The sequence below is a fragment of the Callorhinus ursinus genome, unplaced genomic scaffold, assembly GCF_003265705.2.
Source record: "Callorhinus ursinus isolate GAN/ISIS: 27379988/994484 unplaced genomic scaffold, GSC_fseal_2.0 scaffold12, whole genome shotgun sequence".
In the NCBI taxonomy this organism is placed as follows: domain Eukaryota; kingdom Metazoa; phylum Chordata; class Mammalia; order Carnivora; family Otariidae; genus Callorhinus; species Callorhinus ursinus.
In genome coordinates this window covers 70,302,378-70,314,438 of record NW_027397074.1, presented here as the reverse complement: position 1 = coordinate 70,314,438, position 12,061 = coordinate 70,302,378, and the positions used below count along the sequence as shown (strand labels likewise).

General features: G+C 35.4%; 1 protein-coding gene across 4 annotated transcripts in view; it reads right to left on the bottom strand.

Moving 5' to 3' along the window:
- MKLN1 (muskelin 1) overlaps window positions 1-12,061 on the bottom strand; it is a 186,075-nt gene that overhangs the window by 50,072 nt on the left and 123,942 nt on the right. For all 4 annotated transcript variants that reach the window (XM_073899209.1, XM_025854921.2, XM_073899208.1 and 1 more), the window contains 2 exons: window positions 7,447-7,659; window positions 681-902 (listed from right to left, as the gene is read on the bottom strand). In XM_073899209.1, the coding sequence (XP_073755310.1) occupies window positions 681-902; window positions 7,447-7,659 (435 nt within the window). The remainder of the gene's footprint in view (window positions 1-680; window positions 903-7,446; window positions 7,660-12,061) is intronic.

The following is a 12,061-nucleotide window of genomic DNA, read 5'->3' as shown; positions in this document are numbered from 1 at the left end:
ACTTAAAAATCGGAGAAACAGCAAAGAAAATGAAATTTAAGTGGGATAGATACATGACAAACGAACAGTGGAATATTGCTAACAGTTGAAACAGATAAATAAGTACACAGGAATTTATTACTCTTTTCTCTACTTTGATATATATTTAAAATATTCTACAATATGTTTTTAAAGTTAACAGAAAGAAGCCCAAGTTTTCATATAACATCTGAAAAGGTTAAAGAAATGGCTCCATATTGGTTTTGCTGACAAATTTACATTCTAATTCTATAAAGTCAATTCTTAATTCTTCGTACTTAATGGAGAGTGGCAGAGATGAAAATAAAATAGATGATCTTCTAGTTACTAAGAGAAATAAGTAGAAAGATAAACAGAAAGAAAGATACATAGAAAGAGAAATAGCTACAGTATCTGTATAAGCAGTAGTTAGTCTTAAAAGTGTAGAGATTAGTATTCAAGTAATAACTATTTAGGAATTACTATGTTAATAGTAAGAGTCTTATAACTAGCAACCAGTTCACTGTTGAGGAAGTTTTATTTTTGTCTATCATTGCTAACACTAATCATTTATTTTTAATGAACAGTTTTGATCTCTTTCTGAAGATTTGGATTTTGCTGCTTCTTTTTTTATTGAGAATATACATGACAAAGTAACAACACAATGTATAGAATATTCTTACTGAGTGGAATAGCATGCAGTGTCCTATCCGAGACTGGATGTCCTCAGGCCCAGCATTACAGGAGTCCTCTCGAAGAAGTTTCCAAGTTTGACATTGACAGTTGAAAGCAAACAACCCACTGAACTGTGGTTCACTGGCTCTGCTGTCGTCTACGCTGCCATTACATGTCAAAATTCTACCACCAAAGGTGTAGATCATATGTTTTTCTGAGTCCATACACATCTATCAGAACAAGGCAACAGATTGAATCGTTACAGATTGTTCCTGTCATATGTGCTAAAATGAAACCAATGTGTGCAGTTTTAGATTCTCGAGAAACTAAACTTTGTCTTAATAACACTAAATACCACCCCTGATTATCATGTGCACTTACTGCAATAATGCTTACCAACTGGCAGAGATTCATGATGCATTTCTAAATACCTTTTTGGGTTTCTGTTTTTTGCAGTGAGAGCAAAATATATTGGGTTAAAGACCTTTATGCTTTCTTGAAACTGTATAATTTTTACCAAATCAATCAATAATACATGAGGTGATTAATACCAAAGACTGAATGCTAATCATACTCTACGGGCAAATAATGATCACACCCTCCTTATAAAAACTCCCTTCTTTCTATTCTAGGCAAGCATCCATCCTATTAATCTTGCTACCCTTTAATCAGAGGGCGGGTATGTCAATAAGAGTGATACAACTAAATTTATCTTTCTGCATTTATTTTGCAAAGCTCTTCAAATTATGTTGTTACAATATAGTAAAACAAACAAAGAGATGTTGGCAGCAGTCTCCAGACTGACTTCTCTCGTAATGAATCTGCCTCCTTTAACACAGTATTATAAATTTAATTTTCTTTGAGGTATGTTATACAATTTATGTTGATTCTTTCATTCTTTCCACTCAAGGAGATCATGGCTTTTCATAAAAATATCTCTGAGAAAAAAGCCATTTGTCACAAGACAGTAAGAACCAAATTCTATTTCAAAGAATATGTGAGTCCTAGTTGGGAATTAGATGTTGAACACAAATGGCATTAATATTTAAGGAATAAATTGCATATACAAAACATCTATCTTTTGGCTAAAGCACAAATACTAGCCATTATATGTTCAATTTTCTCCTCCCATCAAATTGTGCTATTTGCCTATTTTTGTATTGTTTTCAGGAAAAGCTATTTTCATAATTGTAAATTTTGCTTTTTTAATTAATATTAAAAAGAAAAGATTCTAGCATCTCCTAATTTTTCCCTAACCACTAAAAGATCCAGTCACTTGCCATTTCCCAGGTTTCTGACAACCTTCCATAAATTAAGATGAAAATCTATTCCTCAAGGGTGAAATCTTGGTGAATATGGTTCAAAGTATTCCCACTTTTTAATCTTAAATGATCGTATCATTAAAAGCTATCCATAAGTTGCTCAAGACAACTCCGTATGGCCCCATTCACCTACTACATCACCATCTGAGGTTTCAGTGAACCTGAGTCACATTACCCTGTTCTAGGCACTGAAGGCTCACATCTCTCCAAACACCTCAGGATCATGTTGAAAAACCTAAGGCCCCACATTATGGGAGCCTATTTAAATTTTTACAAATTTACAAATTCATACTAACTTTGGCCAAACTCTGTTATCCAGCTTCTATGGTTCTACTTCAAAAGGAGTTTCTATTTCCTTCTGGGGATATTTAATTTTGATGTGGCTATTCTCATTTGTTATTAGTGGTGAGGCATAAACATCTTTATCTTGGTAACTCCACCATACCAGACCAAACCAACTCAAAAAAAGAGTGAGAAACTATAGTAGCTTCACTGACTCTTTCCCATATCTTAGAACAAACAGGACATAAAACAGATCAAATTAATTTTATTCCTTCGGGTTGGTTCTTCCCAAGATAAGCAGTGTCAATGAGGGTGAGTTATCAAACAAGAACTGTTAACCACTCTAGGAAACTTCATGTTGTTCAGTTTATGATTTCTTTTTCATTTTAACCTCTGAAAAAAAGTTCTGAAAAGCTAATAACCTATTAAAGTCTGTATGATAATATTAACATCTTTTCTCTTGAAGATTTCAAGAGATCATTTATATCAAATCTTGGAAGACCATTCACTCATCTACTCTATCAGGTTAGATATTTAATTCCTAAAATCAAACAAATAGTGGATAGCCACTTATTCCCCACCCCAATGTTTTAAAATCCAAAAGTCTTTTACTCTGTCACATGATCACAAGATTGGCTAGGATTAGGCTGGGTTCAAAACCATTTTTCTCCTCACAAACTCTGAAGCTTTCTAACCAGTGTTGCTCAACACACAAACCTCCAAAAATGCTTCATGTTAATCTACCCCTTGCTTACTTACAAAGGTAACCAGTTTCCTCTCTGCAGCTTTTAGGATTTTCTCTTAATCCATGGTTCTAAAATTTCATTAAGAAAGTATCTAGAAACAGCGCAGAAGATCATAGGTCAAGGGAGGGAAAACTGAAGGGGAAGTCATGAGAGAGGGAGAAAAACCATGAGAGACTCTTAACTATAGGAAACAAACTGAGGGTTGCTGGAGGGGAGGTGGGTCAGCGGATGGGGAAATTGGGTAATGGTTATCAAGTAGGGTACATGATGTGATGAGCACTGGGTGTTATACGCAACTGATAAATTACTGAACACTACATCTGAAACTAATGATGTACTCTATGTTGGCTAATTGAATTCAAATAAAATATTTTTTTTTTAAAAAAAGAAAGTATCTTGGTAGGGATATTCTTTTTCATTCATCCTAATCTGTCCCTGGTGTTCCTTTAATTCTAAAAACTGTCTTTCTTCAGTTCTGGGACCTTTCTTCCTTTTTAACCTTAAGGCATGTTGTTTTCACTTTGCTTTCATTCTCTTTTTCTAGAACTCCTATTAGGTGGATATTAGAACTTCAGGATCTTTTCTCTGTTCCTTAACATTTCTCTCATAATTTCAGCTCACTAATATAGCAACTTTTAGAGATGAGAGCTTTTTAATCAATTGACTGAGACTTTTATTTGGTTATCAAATCTTTAACTTATAATTTTTTTAGATATTTCTTTTTCATGGATGAAACAGCCTCCTGAATTGCTCTAAAAATATCACTTAAACTTATCTTAAAGGCTTCTCCAGTCTATACTACTAGCTGTTTTTGTTAATTCTTAATCTGTTGAGTTCACTACCCCTGTCTGTCTCATGGTATTCATTACTTTCAAATATCTTATTTTTTTGGCTGTTGATCTAATCCTCTTTGTATCTGCAAATTCCTGTTCACCTGCCTCTTCATATACAGCAGCTCTCTGGTGCCTCTTGGGATCATTGCTCTGTCCTGTCCAGCTCCAATGTCCACACTCAACACCAGACCCATGTGGACAATTACCCAAGATAAGTGCTGCTCAAACTGGAGAATGCCCTGCTGTCCAGTCCCCAATTGATCATCTAATGTCTGCCCCAGTTACATAAACTTTGAGACACTCTATTTTTTTCTTAAATAAACTTTGAGACTCTAGTTGCTACAGTCTTATGGGCTCTGGTTTCTTCTGGCTGGATCTGAACCCATTTGCTTTCTACCTTACTGGAACTCTCCCCAATTTTTGTAAGTTCCCCAAGGACATTCTTTCTTGTTTGCAACATTACTATTAATGTATTCTTTTGCATTTCATAGATTGTGGGGCAAGAGGACAGTAAAAGTTTACATTCAGCCTGCCGATCACCTAGTGACCCAGGGAGAAGGTCAATGAACTGAGATATTCAGGCCTTTGATTGAAGTTTCTCCAGTCATTCCTGGCTAGCTTGTATTCTATTTTCTAGTAATTTCCTCCGAAAGTGTTTATACTTGGAAGGACAATTGGGCTAGATATAAAACCCTTGGCTCACACGTCTTGTCTTGAATACCTTCTAGATGTTGCTCTATTGTCTCTCTTGGCACTGAATGTAGCTGTAGAGAAATCTGAGACCAGACTCATTTTATTTATCTTATAGATGACTTGATAATTTTGCCTCCTTGCCCCAAAATGCGTCTTTATCTTTGAAATTCAATATGAATTCTATTATATGTTCCCAAGTTGAATGCCTAGGTCAATTTTCCCTCAATACAGCATGCCCTTTTGATATGTAAGTAGTCTTGAATTTTATTTATAAATATTTGTTCTGCTCCACTGTTTTGGTTTTCTTCTTTAATGTCTCCAATTATGTGTATGTTGGCTCTCTTTTGACTGTATTCTCTATAATTTTCTGGCTAATCCTTTTTACATCTTTATTACTGTTCTCTTTATCTGCTCTTATTTCTGTGCTATATGACCCTTACCTACTCTTCATATTCCTTGTAGATTACCCTTCATTTCTGAAAGTGGTTATGTTTTTCTTTAATTTCATTCCTGAATTTTATCAGGTCCAGTTTCACCTATTCTTTTTATTTGGCCATCTCATCTGCATTCTTGAATTTATGCTTTGTAGTCTTCTTCACAGTTTCAAGCAGCATTATGCCGTTTAATTCGTGTTAGAATACTGGAATATAATTTTTCATTTGCTGTTGCATGAAGGAAAGTTTTGCTTTTCTTTTTCTTTTTATTGTTTTTCTTTAGAGTAACTCTCTAAAGATTTGGTGTTTACTGCTTTTAGTTTTTCATATTTAAATGAGTTTAATTTCCCTGGACCCCAGATAACAGAAGGTTCCTATACAAGGGTGATATTCTTGCTCAAGGATCTCTTCTGTTGCTACTGAATTAAATGGCTTCTTCAAAATATGGTGCTTCTGTGAAGTCATGTCTTCTCTATGAACTTCATCTGGTTTAAGGGGCTTCTATTTCATGCCTTGAGTTCTCCCCTATTACATTGTGTGGGCTTCAAAACTAGTTCTGGGTATTTCAGTTCTTTCTGGCTAAACTTATAAGGAATTGGGAGTTGTGGGTTTCTCTGGTTTCTGGTTTTACTGAATATGTGACTTATGGGGATGTTTTTCCTTAATATTTTTGTTTGGTTCTCATTGTCACTGAAAATCATATAAAGCAACATGGAAAACTTCAGAACTAAGCTGCCACTACAATCTTAAAAAATCTAAGTCTTTAATTTTTTTTTGTTAAAATTTTAAATGGCCAAAGTAACTTCTAAACATGTCTACATGCCTCTAGCTTTCTCACGTTCTTCTCAAATTTGAACGCTAAGTGTCAAGTCTTAATGTGTCATGAATGACCCTAAGTAATTTTTGGAGTAGCTTTATTTACATGAACTAGAATAGAAAATGGGGGCTTATAAAGATTGTGTTAATTGTTAATATCCTGGTTTCTTCACCCCCACTGTTCTTCTATTACATCTAATCAGATGAAAATCAAGCATCATGTAACACAACCTAGCTTTCAAGGAACATTCTATTTTATCAAAGCCAAGACAAAGAAAGGTCACAGACAGGACAATAAACAGGTTATACTCAGGCTACCCTAAGCTATTCTTTTTTCAATCTGTAAAAATAAAGATATAAGCATCTTTTGTAAAAGAAATCTGTAACCAGTTGGAAGAAAACAAATGGTTTCCCTAATAGCGTTATTTGATGACCAGCCTAACATTTTTTGAAGTTATTATTTTCCATATGAACAACAATGAGGATGTCAGCAGGGAAGTGCAAACCTTCAAAGAGCTCAGTTATGGAGAGCCAGCAGAAGTTCTAATTCAATCTGGGGGATACTTTGAAGACTAACGTTTTTGATTTTCCACCCACCATTCACTTGATAGGCATAAAACCCACTCCTCTTTTCCTTACCATTCTCCTATTAACAACTACTTGTTAATATAAATGTCAGCAGGATAGTTTAAAAGCAAAGAATTTAAAAAAACTCTAAAGAAACAATAAATTAAAAAAAAGACCAGGGTTTTTTAGTTAAGATATTAGGCCGAAGCTAGATTCTGTCATTATCTTAGCACCACTTACCATTTCTCAAGTACGAGATAATGCTATGTTCATCAATATAGTGTCACAGATTTTTTAAAAAGTCTTTTTCTCACCCATACTACAAAAAAACTTCTGGATATGGGTTGAGCCAAGTAAAACTGCCTACAGAATTCAGTAGTTACTGTTTTGTGTACTGACCTATACTAAACTGATCTGGACTAAATATTCAAAGACTGGTAACAATGATAATGACATTGATGGGGACGATGATGAGAACTACATGTGTATTAATATTAAAATGGCATACAAATTGCTATGTGTAGTCTTTTTGTCTATAGCACCATTATGTGATTTCTCTTGGTGCTCAGTTCAAACTTAACTTTATCTAGTGTATGTCACATTCCTATCTGCTTTTTATTGGGTTTATGATTATATACAAAAGTAAATGTATCTCACTCAAATTGGAAGAAAAGCTCTAGATTTCAAATTCTCAAACTCATTATAAAGTAATTTTAAATTTCTTCCAGGAATGTAGAATAAAAAGTTTTAAGAGTGTAAGTTGTTATTGTTGAGTTATGACCATTTATCATAAAATTAGTTTTTCCTAATATGTACTGCTCTATCTACTCTCTAAAGTTTTTATAAATTAATGTTTGTTGTCCTGAGATCTTAGTATTTTATCCTGCACCAAACAAGAGAAAAAAAAATATTAAAGGGTAACTTTATACCTACTGAAATAAGAGTTATTTTTATTGTCTATTCTAGGTATTTGTAGGAAATCACCAATAGAAAATGCAGCATAACATGTAAAATAAACCCTAAGAACAAGAGTTATTAAGCACTAAATAATTCCACCATATTATTTATCTGTGCACCAAACCTGATGATCAAACACCAATTTCGGCCCTCCATCAGCAGCAGTATCCTCACTAAGTAACATCCATGTGTTTGTGTCAATGTCGTAACGATAGAAGTCACTTTTCAGAGATTTGCTGTTCCTCACGGAGGAATCCAAATAACGCCCCAATGTGTAGATTTGCCTTCGTTGAATGTCAATGCACATTTTATGACATGACCTGGCACTAGGACCATTCTGTGGAGAGCAAAGAAAGAAAAAAGAAAAAAATTCAAAGAATAACAGAAAAATAAAATTAAATCCTTTTTTGTTGACTTTCATTAAAAGGTTTGCAATAGAAGTCCAACACAGGGTTTAAATCTTACCACAGAAATGCTTAAAACCTACCAGGAAAGAAGAGATGAACTATTGTATACCTTATGGCACTCTGTTTAGAACACTTATATGGCTTCTATTATACACCCATTGCATTTTAGTCATTTGTGCACACAGCTTGATTCTCTAGTACATGTCAATCTAAAGACACAATTGGTCTTTAAAATATTTCTCATTAAAATTTCTCATCAGAATCTAGCACAAAGCAGATACTCCAAGAATATGTAGAATTGCTGTATTTTGTAACTGGAAGGAACCCTAATAAAATCTCTAGTTTAATTATCTCCTTTTAAAGATGAGGAAACATAACCCTCTTCGAAGAGGAAAGGTGTCCTTCTGAAAGCCAGGAAACTAGTGACAGCACCAGAATAAAAATGCAAAATGTGACTTCTTTGTTTACCCTTTATATTACATAAAACTGACACTCCTGAGTGAATAAATAACACATAAATAACACAAAATGAAGAACACTATATTATCAACAAAATTAATTATTTGAGATCACTTACATCACTGGACTGAGTAAAAGGCAAAAAAAAATTGTAGTGTAGTATAAACTAAACATAGAGTTCATGGGAAAAAAAGAGAACTTCAATAGGGCAGGATTTGATTAGTTGAAATGCGGGAAAAGAAAGAGAATATTTGTTAAATATCTCCTAAATTCTATCCATATTATTACAATGTATGCATGTCTATATTTCATTCAATCCACATAACAACTCCATAAGGAAATATTACCATTTCACAGAGTCTAAGTAATCTGTCCGTAGTAACAAAACTAGGAAGTAAGCTAGAAAATCTAAACCCCAGTGTAACTAGAACAAAAAACTATGTTCTTTCCATTATTCCAGGCTGGTTTTTCCACAAGATAAGAGAAACAAAAGCAAAAACAGATTTAATCCAATGTGTGTGGTTATGATTGAGATGAAGACTTCCTACTACAGAAAGTTGAAGAGTGAGGCAGAAACAGAAGCCTGGTGAATGACTGACAGAGGAGACTGAATGTAATCTTGCAGGCAATAAACTATCATGGGTTTCTAGAGCAGAATTTAAAAAGCAGTATTATAAAAAGAGTATTCTAGCACTGTTATTTAGATTAAATGAATAAATAAAGATATTAGGCAGGAAGAATAATTTGACATTATTGTTATCAATCCAGATGTTAAATTGATTTGTATCTGCACTTTAGTATTCATACTAATTTTAAAACTTATTTTTAAAGATTTTTGTCAAGGAAAATCTCCAGCAGATAGGATGGAAATACTATTTTTTGAAAGAATGTCATCCACAGTTAACCTCAAAAACAAAGATAGGATAATATGTCATAAATCTATGCCATATATCCTAGAATGTGAAATTTTAACAGGGGAGGTAACAGAACTTCTTGCTTCAGCTGAATTAGCATAAATGCTATTAAAATGATGAGCAAATTATACCTTAAGTAAGAAGAAAAAAGGAAATAAAGATAAGAATAGGAACCAAAAGAATAGAAAACAGACAAAAAATAGAGATAATTAACAATGTGGGTTTCCTGAAAGAGTAATAGAATTATAAACCACTAGCAAGACTGATTATTTATTTATTTTAAAGATTTTATTTATTTATTTGACAGAGACACAGCGAGAGAGGGAACACAAGCAGGGGGAGTGGGAGAGGGAGAAGCAGGCTTCCCACCAAGCAAGGAGCCTGACGCAGGGCTCGATCCCAGGACCCTGGGATCATGATCCGAGCCAAAGGCAGACGCTTAACAACTGAGCCACCCAGGCGCCCCAAGACTGATTTTTTAAAAAGGAAGAGAAAACACAAATTGCTAAATATGATAAATGAAAGCAGGAACATCACTTATAGGCTCACTAGAAGTTAAAAAGAAAAAAAGGGCTATTGTGAAAAACACAGGTAAAATCTGCAATGTAGATTCCTTGAAAAATTATAAACTTAACTAAAATTGACACAAGATGAGAGAGAAAATCTGAAGTCACTATTGAAAAATTGAATTTATAATTTAAAATTTTCTTCCCACAAAGAAAATGCCAGTCCTAGATACCTATACTGGTAAATTTTATCAAACATTTAAGGAAGAAATAATATTCCTAACTTATTTTATGAGGACAACAGAACACTGAAGCCAATTAACAATACTACTACAAAGAAGGAGGAGGAAAAATACTTTACAGGCAACCAGCAACGAGTATACCTCACGAACAGACACAAAACTAATCTTTAACAAAATATTATTAGATAAAATGCAGCAGTATATATAAAAAGGGTATTTCTTAACTAAAGGGGGTTTATCTCAGGAATGCAAAATTAATTTTACATTTGAAAACTAATCAAGGTAATTTACCACATTAAAAGAGAGGAAAACAATACGGTCTTATTTATATAGAAAAAGCATTTGATAAAATTCAACACACATTCATGAGGAAACTTCACAGCAAACTAAGAATAGAAAGGAGCGTCCTCAATCTAGTTAAGAATGTATGAAAATCGGGCGCCTGGGTGGCTCAGATGGTTAAGCGTCTGCCTTCGGCTCAGGTCATGATCCCAGGGTCCTGGGATAGAATCCTGCGTCAGGCTCCCTGCTCCTTGGGAGCCTGCTTCTCTCTCTGCCTCTCTCTCTCTCTCTCATGAATAAATAAATAAAATCTTTAAAAAAAAAAAAAGAATGTATGAAAATCCTAAATCTAATTTTTCACTTAATGGTGAAATACCCAGTGCTTTCTTACTAGGATCTGAAACAAGATAAGATGTCTATTCTCACTTCTTCTTCTTCTTTTTTAAAATTTATTTGAGAAAGAGCATGCGCATGCACAAGCACAAGTGGGGGGAGGGGCAGAGGGAGAGAGACAATCTAAAGCAGACTCCCCTCTCCATGTGGAGCCTAACTTGGGGCTCAATCTCACAACCCTGAGATCATGTCCTAAGCTGAAATCAAGAGTAGGAAGCTTAACTGACTGAGCCACCCAGGCACCCCATCACTTCTAATTAACACTGTACTAGAAGTCTGTCAGCACAATAAGGCATTAAAAAATAAAATAAAAGCTTGTAACAGAAAAAAAGAGTGGAAAGGAAGAAGTAAAATTTTCTCTATTCACAGATGACATGACTATTTCTTGAAAACATCCTCAGAAATCAACAAAGAAACAATGAGACATAGTACGTAAATTTATTTTTTTTAAAGATTTTATTTATTTATTTGAGAAAGAGAATGAGAGAGAAGAGAGAGCATGAGAGGGGGGAGGGTCAGAGGGAGAAGCAGACTCCCCGCTGAGCAGGGAGCCCGATGCGGGACTCGATCCCAGGACTCCAGGATCATGACCTGAGCTGAAGGCAGCCGCTTAACCAACTGAGCCACCCAGGCGCCCTAGTACGTAAATTTAGAAAAGTGACATGATATAAAGGCAATATTAAAAACCCAACTTGGTTCTCTATATTAGCAATAAGCAAACAGAAGATAATTTAGGGTGGGGCAGAGGGAGAGAGAGAATCTTTTTTTTTTTACAGATGTATTTATTTATTTGATGGAGAGAGAGAGCACAAGCAGGGAGAGCGGCAGGCAGAGGGAGAAGGAGAAGCAGACTCCCAGCTGAGCAGGGAGCCTGAAGCGGGGCTCGATCCAAGGACCCTGGGATCATGACCTGAGCTGAAAGGCTCAAACATTTTATTTTTTTTATTTTTAATTTTTTAAAAGATTTTATTTAATTGACAAAGAGAGACACAGCGAGAGAGGGAACACAAGCAGGGGGAGTGGGAGAGGGAGAAGCAGGCTTCTTGCTGAGCAGGGAGCCTGATGCGGGCTCGATCCCAGGACCCCGGGATCACGACCTGAGCCGAAGGCAGACGCTTAACGACTGAGCCACCCAGGCGCCCCTATTTTTAATTTTTTTTAAAGATTTTATATATTTATTTGATAGAGAGAGACACAGCGAGAGAGGAAACACAAGCAGGGGGAGTGGGAGAGGGAGAAGCAGGCTTCCCGCTGAGCAGGGAGCCCGATGCGGGGCTCGATCCCAGGACCCTGGGACCATGACCCAAGCCAGAGGCAGACACCCAACGACTGAGCCACCCAGGCGCCCTGAAAGACAGAATCTTAAGCAGGCACCATGCTTAGCATGGAGCCTGATGCAGGGCTTGATCTCACAACCCTGAGATTATGACCTGAGCTGAAATCAAGAGTCCGACACTTAACTGAATGAGCCATCCGGGCATCCCATTTTTTTAAGTCTCACTTACAATGCATGAAAAAACAAAATACACTACCACC